The sequence below is a fragment of the Tenebrio molitor genome, chromosome 3 (assembly GCF_963966145.1).
Source record: "Tenebrio molitor chromosome 3, icTenMoli1.1, whole genome shotgun sequence".
Taxonomy (NCBI): domain Eukaryota; kingdom Metazoa; phylum Arthropoda; class Insecta; order Coleoptera; family Tenebrionidae; genus Tenebrio; species Tenebrio molitor.
Genome location: NC_091048.1, coordinates 19,614,206 through 19,626,391, shown reverse-complemented (window position 1 = coordinate 19,626,391; position 12,186 = coordinate 19,614,206). Strand labels below are relative to the sequence as shown.

At 39.0% G+C, this 12,186-nt stretch overlaps 1 protein-coding gene and 1 long non-coding RNA gene across 4 annotated transcripts; both read right to left on the bottom strand.

Moving 5' to 3' along the window:
• Positions 1-5,805: 5,805 nt before the first annotated feature.
• LOC138126225 (uncharacterized) lies at positions 5,806-7,178 on the bottom strand. Its single transcript, XR_011157692.1, has 2 exons — positions 6,451-7,178; positions 5,806-6,394 (listed from the first exon to the last, which is right to left on the bottom strand). It is a non-coding gene; the product is annotated as an uncharacterized lncRNA (long non-coding RNA).
• A 1,702-nt stretch (positions 7,179-8,880) lies between these two features.
• Positions 8,881-12,064, bottom strand: LOC138126072 (facilitated trehalose transporter Tret1-like). Of its 3 annotated transcripts, none has more exons than XM_069041740.1 (3): positions 11,990-12,064; positions 10,770-10,850; positions 8,881-10,491 (listed from the first exon to the last, which is right to left on the bottom strand). In XM_069041740.1, exons 2-3 carry the CDS (start codon positions 10,834-10,836, stop codon positions 9,173-9,175), a joined length of 1,386 nt encoding a protein of 461 aa, XP_068897841.1. In that variant the 5' UTR covers positions 10,837-10,850; positions 11,990-12,064; the 3' UTR covers positions 8,881-9,172. The 3 variants fall into 3 exon arrangements, with proteins under 3 accessions (XP_068897841.1, XP_068897842.1, XP_068897840.1); XM_069041741.1 differs by lacking the exon at positions 11,990-12,064 and adding an exon at positions 11,283-11,359; XM_069041739.1 differs by lacking the exon at positions 11,990-12,064 and having other exon boundaries at positions 10,770-10,990.
• Positions 12,065-12,186: the final 122 nt, after the last annotated feature.

Below are 12,186 nucleotides of genomic sequence, written 5' to 3'. Positions count from 1 at the left end.
CGGGCGCCCTCCATATTATTCAGGGCGCCCCCTTACGTCGATGAACCGGCTCAACAAAGCTGGGGCATGACCAACTTCATTCATATTCGCTTCGCTTCTATATGGCCGTCTCAATTTAGCAAAAATTTGTTCCCGCAAAGTAGTCCATGAAACGTGCATCATGTGTCGCCATCTTCCGTCAAGTTGACAACTTATTCATTCTAAAGCGTCGCCTGCGTTGATTATAAAAGCCTGCCAAGTAAGCAAGTTTTCAAAATATCGAGTAATTCCAATTTTTGCCGTGGCGCTAGTTATCACTTCACTGACAGCTAAATAGCGTGTAGTTTAAATTGAAATGCGTTGTTTATTCTTGTTTTTTGATAGCAATAGAGTTGTTGTAATAATTTGAAAGATTTTTTGTTGCATCCCCTCGTGTTTAAATTCCAATCCAAAAGTCGCATTTCACGAATTTCCAGGCGACAAACATAAGCGTTTTTTGTGGATAGTTAGCATTACTACAGGCGAAAATTTGAAAGGTTTTTATATTTATCTACTATAAATTGTGATTTAATTAATTTAATATTGTATTAAATATATTTATACCCATTTTATGTACCTAAGATTTTAAACCTGCATCGGAAAGGTCAAAGGTAGGTATGTATTTTGCATTTTGATCGAAAAGATTTTTTTTTATTCAATGGGGCGGTGCAGATTAAAAAAAACGCAGTTCCCAAAATTAGGAAACATGTTACTTTGGGTTCCGATCAAATACTCCATCCAATAAATGATCAAATCCTTCCAAGTCCTATTCCCGTCCCACACGAAGAAAAAGTAGTAAGTTGCGGTATACCTTTTCCCTAATTTCCTTTAATTTTTTTATAACATCATAAAATACCAGACCAATGTCCTGTAAATAAACTGAGGATTTCTGAATTGGAGATATTGTGCACAAAATGAAATATTAATCTAATTTGCAATTGTCAAATTCAACTTGTCACCAGAGGATAACTAGCGCCACGAGCATAAAGCGGCAGAAAATAGCATAATGGTCTAATTCTCTACTTGGCAGGCTTTTATAATCAACGCAGGCGACGTTCTAAAGTTTAAATAAATTCGGGACTGTTAAGTTGTTTTTTTAACAAAATGGGCAGAAAGTGTTTTATTTGTGGAAATTTGAAGCCTTTTTTCCAATTTCCAAGCGATTCTGATCAGAGAAACTGTTAAAATAATTGTTTTGCGCGTGTTACAGGGAGACAATTTAGTAGTCTAGATTCTAATACTGAGTAGCCATAGAGAGAATGTAGTTTTGTTTAGTTGTTTACATAAATAAATGTGACGGTTAACGTTTTTGAGAATCTGTGCATTATTTTCCCTGCTCTCAAAGTTTTCCTCAAAGAATTCTGCAATAAAAGGTTATGGGCCCAGATATCGTTAACTGAGCTGAAAACACTTAGAGGAAAAACTTTGTGAGCGTCTCAAAAACGAGTCGCGCACGCTGTAGCCATACGGCTAGTGAGTTAATCGTTCTCGACAAAAGTTAAGTGCTCGCGAGTAATCCGAAAATGTCTGACGAGATCTCGGCGCGAAACGTTTCGAAATTCAACGGGACGAATTTTCAAAGTTGGAAATTCCAAGTGAATGCGTTATTTGTCGCGCACGGTATTCGAGACATTGTCGACGGATCGCGAGTGAAACCGGAAGGTGTCGGTCAGGATATCGCGAGGTGGATCAAGGACAATGCAAAAGCTATGTTCCTGATTTCAACGACGATTGAGAGCGAGCAGCTTGAACCGCTTTTGGTCTGTGTAACGGCCAAAGAAATGTGGGAAAAACTGACGAGCGTGCACGAGCAGAAGTCCGCTTCGAACAAACTGCTGCTCACGACGAGGCTGTACGAGTACAGAATGTCTCCGGGAGACAGTATCATACAGCACGTTGCGAAAGTACAAAACATGGCTGCTCAATTACTGGACGTGGGAGAACCAGTGTCGGACTTGACGATAATGGCCAAAATACTCGCAAGTTTATCGTCGAAATATGCAGCTTTTCAGACGGCATGGGACAGTGTATCACCAGAGCAGCAAACGCTGAATAATCTTCAAGAGCGTCTCATCCGTGAAGAAGCTCGTCTAACTGCTGAGGACGAGAGACCTGGCGCGTTTTCTGCGTACAAGAAAAACGCAGCCAAGAAGAACGACGCGAAGAACGCAACAGGGAAATCACAGAAGTCGGACTGGCGTAAGGACGTCGAGTGCTACAAATGCAAGAAGAGAGGCCATTTTGCTCGCGAGTGCAGAAGCAAGAAAAGCGAAAATCAAAATGGTAGCGCAGGTAAAGATACAAGAGATTGCGCGTTCGTAGCAGAGAAACACCGACAACAGTCGAAGATGTGTGACAAGAGCAACACTAAGTTGCTAGACAGTGCCATCAACGAAGTTCGCAATGCCCGTAACGAAGATGTCTGGATTACCGACAGTGGAGCTTCAAGGCACATCACACGAAGACGCGATTGGTTTTCCGAGTACAGAGTGCTCACTAATGGTGGTACTATCTCTTTAGGTGACAACAAGGAGTGCAAAATTGTGGGCGAAGGCACAGTGCTCATTGAAAAGTGCGTCAACGATGAGTGGCGAAACGCGCGAATAGAAAATGTTCTCTACGTGCCCGAGATGAAAAAGAATCTTTTTTCGGTAGGTATGTGTACCACGCGCGGTTTCGAGGTTCTCTTCAAAGGTGACTATGTAAACATACACGGTGACAACGAGTTGCTAGCGTTCGGTGTAAAACAAGAAAACGAAATTTATCGCATGGTTTTTAGAGTTAAAAATGCGCGTAGTAATATTCAAGCAAACGCGTCGACAAGTGACCTACGTGTCTGGCACGAAAGACTGGGACATTTAAATTTTCGTACGTTGCGCGAAATGGTAAACAAAAATCTCGTCAATGGCGTGCAGCTATCAGAAAAGCACGACGTATTTTGCGAACCATGTCAAATAGGAAAATCGCAGCGTAAAGTCTTCAACAAAGTGCGCGAACGGGCTGCGACGAAACCTGGCGAAGTTTTTCACACGGATGTGTGCGGACCGATGTCCGTAGAATCTCTTGGTGGAGCACGTTATTATGTTTTGTTTAAGGACGATGCCACAAGTTTTCGCTTTGTCTACTTCCTTCGACATAAGAGCGACGTAGTCGAGAAACTGAAGATGCTGGACAAAATGGTTGAAAACAAGTGCGGACGAAGAATTCGAGTGCTGAGGTCCGACAATGGCAGAGAATACCAGAACAAATCTCTGGATCACTACCTGAAATCTCGAGGAATTCAGAGAGAAAATACTGCCCCGTATACGCCGGAGCAAAATGGCAAAGCAGAACGCGACAACAAGACCATCGTCCAGAAAGCACGAACGATGTTACACGCGAAAAGCCTACCACTCCGCTTATGGGCAGAAGCTGTAAACACGGCAGTGTATCTGATGAATAGAAGTGGATCATCGAGTACTCCAGAAGAAAAGACACCGTATGAACTTTGGATCGGACAAAAGCCAAACTTAAAACACTTGCGTGTGTTTGGCTCCACAGTTTTTGTTCACATCCCGAAGCAGATGACCACGAAGCTAGAGCCACGTTCAAAGAAGATGCTATTTGTAGGTTACGATGGAGAATCGTCAAATTACCGAGTCTTTGACCCTGTGTCGAAGAAAGTATCTGTTTCGCGTGATGTTGTCTTCAATGAAACTGTTGGCAGCACAAAAAGTGTCGTAAGAAATGAAGATGACGAGGAAATAATATTTCCAAATGTCGAAGAAGTCGATGAGCGAACAGAAGATGCAGATGAACGAGAAGAAGAGGATGAATTTCAAGAAGCTACCGAAGAAGTTGCAGATATGGAGGTACAGGAGCTTCAACAAGAAACATCACAACGAACCCTGCGAGATCGAGCGAATCTGCGAGCTCCAACGCGGTATGAGTCTAACGTTGCAGAGTATAACGTGCCCCTGACGTATTCAGAAGCTACACAAGGTGCAGATGCACCTCAGTGGATCGACGCGATCAACAGTGAGCTCAAAGCTCACCAGGAAAATGGTACCTGGTCCCTGGTCGAACGAAATCCCGGAGTCAAAACTATCGACTCTAAATGGGTTTTCAAACTGATGAGGAATCCCGAGGGCGATGTGTACAGGTACAAAGCACGACTGTGTGCTCGTGGTTTCTTGCAGCAGAGAGGTGTTGACTACAATGAAACGTTTGCTCCAGTTGTACGGTACGACTCAATAAGAGTGCTTCTTGCACTCGTGGCAGCAGAGGATCTTGAGTTGGCGCAATTCGACATACAGACAGCATTCCTTCATGGGCAGCTCGAGGAGGAGATCTACATGGAAGTGCCTGAAGGTCTAAGTGGTGAAAAGCAGAGCAAAAGTGCGCGAAAAAGTGCCGTGTGTAAGCTGAACAAGTCCCTATATGGATTGAAGCAAGCACCAAGGTGCTGGAATAAAAAGTTTAGTGCATTCTTGCACGAATTTTGTTTTAAAGAAACTGAAGCAGACCAATGTATTTTTGTAGGAAATGTCGGAAATGAGTCCGTGTATTTAGCATTGTTTGTTGATGATGGTTTGATTGCAGCAAAATCTCTTGATACGCTTGATATCATGCTCGGGCGTTTGAATGAGACTTTCAAAATCACAATCGGTGATACTAGCATGTTTGTAGGTATGCAGATCAAGCGCGATCGAGCGAAACAAAAATTGTTCATTCACCAAAGTGCATATGCAAAAAGAATTGTCTCAAAATTCAAAATGAGTGAAGCAAAGAAAGCTAGTGTTCCGATTGATCCTAATGTTGTTCTTTATCCTGTGCTCGAGAACGACAAAAAGGTTGAAAATGTGCCTTATCGTGAAGCAGTCGGATCCTTAATGTTTTTGGCCGTAGTTTCGCGTCCAGACATAGCTTTCGCAGTAAATACAGTAAGCAAGTTTTTGAACAATCACAATGACGAGCATTGGCGCGCAGTAAAACGAATTATCTCATATGTGTCAGGAACGATCGAGTATGGCATCGAATACTTCTGTAGCGAAAAAGCATGTGAGTTAATTGGTTATTCCGACGCGGATTATGCGAATGATATCGAAACAAGAAGGTCAACAACCGGGTATTTGTTCGAGCTCGCAAATGGTCCTGTCACATGGTGCTCTCAAAGGCAAAAGCTTGTAACACTGAGCACAACAGAATCAGAATATGTTGCAGCGTCGGTTGCGTCTCGGGAAGCAATATGGTTACGAAAGTTGCTGAAAGATATCAGACCTCAATGTGAAAAAGCAACTGTGATATTCGTTGATAATCAAAGTGCCATAAAACTAGTCAAAAATCCTGAATTTCACAAGCGTACAAAACACATTGATGTTCGTTATCACTATATTCGTGAAAAAGTCAACGCTAAAGAAATCAAAGTCGAGTACGTTCCTTCAGAACTACAAAAGGCTGACATTTTTACGAAAGCCTTGACAAAAGAAAAATTCAAGCGTTTATGTTCTAGTATGAATGTAATCGAATACCCTACTTAACACGCTGAAACGGTGAGAGTGTTAAAATAATTGTTTTGCGCGTGTTACAGGGAGACAATTTAGTAGTCTAGATTCTAATACTGAGTAGCCATAGAGAGAATGTAGTTTTGTTTAGTTGTTTACATAAATAAATGTGACGGTTAACGTTTTTGAGAATCTGTGCATTATTTTCCCTGCTCTCAAAGTTTTCCTCAAAGAATTCTGCAATAAAAGAAACAAATGGCTAAAGTCTCTTAAAAGATCTTGTAGTATTTTTTGAATAATAAAATTTCTTATAGAAGGTAGTTTATTAAATGGTATTATAGATCTCAACAAAATTACAGATCATCTTCAAAAAAAGTGACACTCACTAAAGATGCTGTCCCATTCGTATTTGTAGGAATTCAGATCCAAAATATACAACATGCAAAATGTTTTCTTTGGTTATTTTAGAACCCTGTTGTTTTTTGTACGAATTCATATCCTGACCCAGTCCCCAGATGAAAATGAACCTACTTCTTCCCTGTAAAACAATACATATACAATACATATTTGTCAAAGGGATCTTTTATGTCAGTTTTATCCACCATCATACTAGGATCTTTGTTAAGATTAATAGCCCTTCAAAATCGGAGTCAATTGCTGTATCCCAGTGATTCATTTGTAGGCATTATTGAGAATTGCGAATATAGTACAAAAACTGTTAGGTACCATTTCTACAATATGAGAAACCATGTACTCATTTGCATGACTTGCTGTATGATCACCTCCTTCAAAATTCAGCGTTTTCCTGTGCAGACCACAAAGCTGCAGTATGCAATGTTATTATTAAAACAGCTGCAAAACCAGTAGAATAAATGGATTCTTTGAAGACTAAGCTTGAATAGTAAACCACTGAGCTGAAAAGTTTTGAAGTTATAAATAGTGCTCTTACCTTTAAAAATGTGTTTTGTTAGTGTTGTCAGAGGTGTTGTCATCTAGTTAAATTAAACCCAACATTTTCGTCTTCGTGTTTCTTTTTAATGGACTGATAACAGTAATAACATAAAAATTAGGCCATTGACCTTGACGTTAATTAATTGACGTTAATGACAAATTCAGTTATAGTTTGGTTGTTTGTTGAGGAGATGTCGCTAGTACATGTCCATCAACATAGATATATAAGGGGAAGATACAGCCATTCCATATAAACGTATTTCGTTGCTTGGGAAAACATATCAACGATTCCGGTACTATCCTCCATTTTTTTCTAGCACACAATTAATGTATTCTTGTCTTGTTTCCATACATCTGCACTTGAATAGAGAAGTACCTCGTATTCATCTAGTTGACGATAATTGAGAAACGTCATCGTGACAAATTATTTGTGAATTATTTTTTGCTTTAAAGATGAAGACCTGTATTGTATGTTCCACTCCTTACAATTCTTCAAATAAAGAAATATCCTTTCATGGATATACAATATACCTAACTCATGGAAAACGCTAGGAATTATATATTTGTTAATTACATGCGTGCGACTGAAATAGAAACAAAAGGTACGTCTTGTCCCCAGTACTTCACCTATTGCTGTATCTTCTCCTTATATATCTATGTCCATCAAATGGGAACATTTGATTGCATGTAAAATTCAAAATTGAAACGGCCATATACCGAGACATTTTTTTAACATTGAACATAGTCCATATTTATTGCCTATGTTCAGTTTTAAAAAACACAGGTCAATGCATGTATGTAATCACGTAACCAAGGTAACGAAAATAAGTACTTGACAGTTTAACAAAATGGTCAAGTTATTTGAAGAAGAAATACACATAATGCAGTTATTCTATGCCAATCAGAGCATTAGAAATGTGCGTGACATTTCCAATGCAACACATGATAGACCAATTCCATCAGTCGGAATAATTTTTAACATTATTTCAAAATCTCTGGTGTTCGGTATAGTTGGTTGCATAGCAACTCACAATGCATTGATCTGTGTTTTTTAAAATTGAACATAGGGAATAAGTATGGACTATGTTCAGAGTTAAAAAAATGTCCCGGTAGAAGCGAAGCGGATATGAATGAAGTTGGTCATGGCTGGGGTCGACCGGACTGTGGTTTTAAATTTTTACGTATGTGTTATTGGTTGTTACCACTTTTCCATCCCAAATTGAAAGTGTTCTTAAGTTACTCCGTCAACAAAGCTTTGTCGCGGTTTCGTTTGCATTTTCCAGTTGCTGTAAATGTCAATTCTTCCTTATCGCGAGGGTCTCTCTCTGTTTGAGGGGTTTAGTTTCTCATAACATCCAATCGTTGAACACGACCCCGCGACCTCTCGTTTAACATGTGTTCATTGTGAATTAACTTGAAAAAAAAAGGATGCTAAAGTTCTCGTCTAGTGCTCGCTCTCGCTCGAACGGCCCGAAGTAACTGCTTTGTTTGTAATGTACATGACCCTTCTGTTTTTCCTGAATTTTGAATTGTGTTGTTTATGAAATTAGGTTTGCCCAACTTACAATAACTGTCCCGTTCACGTGGCACTTCGGATTTGTTCGTATTTTCAGGAGAGGTTTTTAGCGGAGCCTCATTCGGGGGTCTAAGGGAATGGCCAGAGCTCACCATTTTCCTAGAGTTCTAAATGAGTAGTCTTCTCACATTCGGGGAGACTTGGGTGCCCTCTCCCGAGACGTTTATTAATCATAACATTGAATAAATAGCTGATTTTAATTATTGTGTTGTTTTATTTGCACTCTTCTGTGTGGTTCACAAACCCTGTTGGAACGAATCTGGTAATGTTTAATTTGTAAAAAAAAACAACGTAGGGAAATTAACGAGGTACGATCACGCGCTCTTAGCCACTTTTGAATTACGCGGGTTTTATTTTCATTGAGTATGTTGGTAAAAAAAAAGATGGCCACTTGGCGGGATTTTCGAATTGCCCACTTGGTTCATCACAATGGAAACTTAAATACAAGTACCTACGTACCTAATTTGAAGAAGAGGACCCATAATTTGAGTTGCAATTTGGTAGGCAACACTTAAATAACATTTTTAATTCAATTTGACAAATTTGACTAAGGACTTGAATGGCTTACCACGAATTTAATTTTAAAGCAGTAAAAAACATGGAGTTTTTTTTACTTCAAATTGTAAATGTTATTTGAACAAGAAAAATATCCCCAAAAAGCGTCCGTTTATCGAGGTCAGTTTCTTTGATTTTTGGAACGTTCTTTTAATTTTTCGACTTTTAAATATCTATACGACAAAATTGTCGCAAGACGTCGCTAAAATCCTAAAATTCGATGCTTTGGTAATAACGCATTTCATGATCCAAAAATCTTGAATCTTTGCGATCAACTACTTTTATATTAAATTTGCATTATAAAATAATTCTCTTTATTACATTAACATTATGTTACAATTACTCATTTAGGGTTACGCAACCCACAATACACACGCGCATTGAAGTTCATCTATTTCGAAACCAATTATAAACTCCTTCCAGTTTCAATTGTCATTTATCCATAAAATTACATACATATTTATGGTAATACTTAACATCTGTTTTCAAAAAATAATGCTAATTGAATAAATTATTACTAACTCTACTACAGTCTCATGTAAAAAACTTAATCTAATGAGAGATTGTCGATAAATTGCTAATAAATTATTTAGTTATTTAATCTACGCTGAATTTCTAGCAATGATGTACCTCTAGTTTCTGGAACAATGAAGCCAACGTATATTGTCGCAACAGCCATTATGCCAGCACAAATATAGAAAGCAACGTGAGCACCCAAGCTACTGTTTATAATTGGGAAGAAATAAGTGACGAGAAAAGCGCACGACCAATTCGTGGCGATGGCGAATCCATTTCCAATTCCTCTAATTTCTGGTGCAAACAGTTCTCCCATCAAAAGCCATGGTACAGGACCGTACCCGACAGAGAACGAGATCATGAACATGACGGCACTACCAATAGGAATGAAACCAAGATGACTTATGTCAACGTTGAGTCGTTTCAGATGGAAGTACATTCCCAAAGCTGTGAGGAACAGCAGCATTCCAACTGAAGAGAACATCAAGTAGAATTTTCTGTTCGCCTTCTCTATAATGAAAATGGAGGCGAACGACGACGCGACTTGCACCAGCGCTATTATGATTCCTGCTAGACTAGGAGACAAGCTGCTTCCGGCGGCTTTGAATATAGGAACAGTGTAGAAAACGACGGCGTTGACGCCGCAGAGCTGTTGGAAGCCGAGGACGGCGACGACTGAAACGAAAGCCCTTCTGTTAGCTTTTGAAGTGAAGACGTCTTTAATCGTAGCCGAGTTCTGCTGCGACGTCTCGATTTCTTTCTGAATGTTTTTGAGTTCGGCGTGGATGTCGTAGTTGCTGCCTCTGAATCCGACGAGCGTCTTTTCAGCTCCTTCGAGGTTGTTCACTTTGACTAAGTAAGCTGGCGTTTCGGGCATGAAGAGAAAGCTTCCACCGAAAAGGACAGGGATCCCGGCCAGGATCATCGAAAGGACTCTCCAAGTGGTGAAAGAGCCGAACACGCAAGTCACGAGAATCCCCGTGCAGAGAAACATGTTTATGAAGGCTCCGAGAATTCCCCTAATGGAGGATTCGGCTATTTCTCCGATGTAAATTGGGCCCACCACGCAGATCGCTCCGGTGCCTATGCCGGCGAATACACGACCGATGATGAGGGTTATTGCGTTTTGAGCGAAGATTATCAAGAGCCAATTGATGAGGAACATCAACGAGAGAATGAAGATTAACTTCTTTCGCCCGAATTTGTCAGCCAAGAAGCCGGCAGGAATTGCAGAAATTAAAGCACCGATCGCAATCGTTCCTCCAACGGCGGCTCCTTCGGAGTCGCTCACGTAGAAACTTTCAGATGTGGAATTGTTGGCGATGGAAAGCTGGTCCAGCGCTGGGGAAGTCCATGCCAAACAGGTCCCGGCGCAGAGCGCCCCCAAGGACACTGCAACAACAATTACAATCTTTACTTGTTCAATTTAAATATCAGAAAATAAAATTTATATTGTAAATTGTAAAACAAGAAAAAATATGTTTTATACAAGCTATAGATGGACAAAATCGAATTGGAAAAAGTCAACTCTAAGATCAATTCGACGAATCAGAAATATCACAATTTAAAAAAAATTAATTTGTGTTTTGTATTTTTTTTTTTTTTTGAGTTTGGTTTGGCAAAAACGATTTCGTGGGGTGGAGATATTATAAAATATGTTAAACACTAACCTGATATTGTGGCTAAGTACTGCTTCAGCTTCTGGCCCGGAGCCCGGGGAAGTTCCGGATGGAGCATTGGAGATTCGGTATCTACATCACGATCCATTGTTAAAGACAATTACTGACACAATTAGATTCTGAGAATCGCGCGGGACAATTTATTTAATTTTTTATCTTAGAAAGGATTAGCGTGCACATCAAATCAATATGACGGCTCCTCCTACAAGATCCCGGTAATAAAACAATTTCCCTCCCCACAAAATCCCTTATCTTATTTGATCTATCAATCGCGTAAAACAAAACAATTGTAATTATCGAATCAACGAATTCTCCGTCGATGATGATGGGGTAATGTCCATCGCCGTTTGTAAATATTGTAAAAACAAAAATTAATCATCGATTATATTAAATCCATAATTGAATATTTAGAAATAACAAATATTATGAAAAATATGTACCTACATAAAATTAGAGTAAGAAGTTTAAATATTTAGACAAAAACGAACAATGAGGAGTACTTACAAAGGTTATTCTAGAAAAATTAATCTTAGACACTTTTTGAGGCGTTCGCAAATACAAATGTCGAATAGTTTATGGCGGGTTCCAGATGGTAGGGGCTAATAACATTGTCGACGTAGACAGTAATCCCCATATTTGTCTAAACGATTAAAACTTTTCTCCTTGACCATTCTAATTGTGCAAATAAATGAAACCCCAGAATTGTACGGAATCTTTTATTAAAAATATCAACATTGAGATTTTATTTACAAAAATGACTAGTTGTTAATACTTCATGTCTCTCTTTGGTAATTACATAGATTTTATTCGATTATAATAAATCGTTGCATTTAAGTTTCGTTTTTCATGACGTCAGTTGTCACGTTTTGACCACAAAAATAAACAACTTCAAGGATCGTCAAATTAGAAATCAGTGAAAAATAAAATGTACAAAACACGGTAGCTAAAGGGAAGGAAGAAACTCAATAGTATGATATCTACAAATCACTCCACATTTTATCTGATTAAAAAAATCAAGTACTTTGAAAAACAACACATGTCGGCGACCCGGCCCAAATTGTTTCTTAAAAGAGGACTAGATACAGCATGTTCCACAAAAACGTATCGTATTTAGTAATTTTTTGTAGTAACTTTTTTTTTGTTCCGAATCCTAGATAGATGCAGATGAGTCAAATATGATCTTTTCGATTGGCGATAATTTTGTTTATTACCTTTACAATGACCGCACTAACAATTCAGAGCACCACACTGCACTCTCGCGATTATCTTGTTTGTGACATTCTGATGTTGAGTGTTTATATTTATTAGATTTTGGTTCAGGTTGGGAAATATAATTCCTACAATTTCAGTTATCGTTTTTCAACATAACAGCTCCCAATAAACAAATTTCAAAGTATTCTTTTTGCAG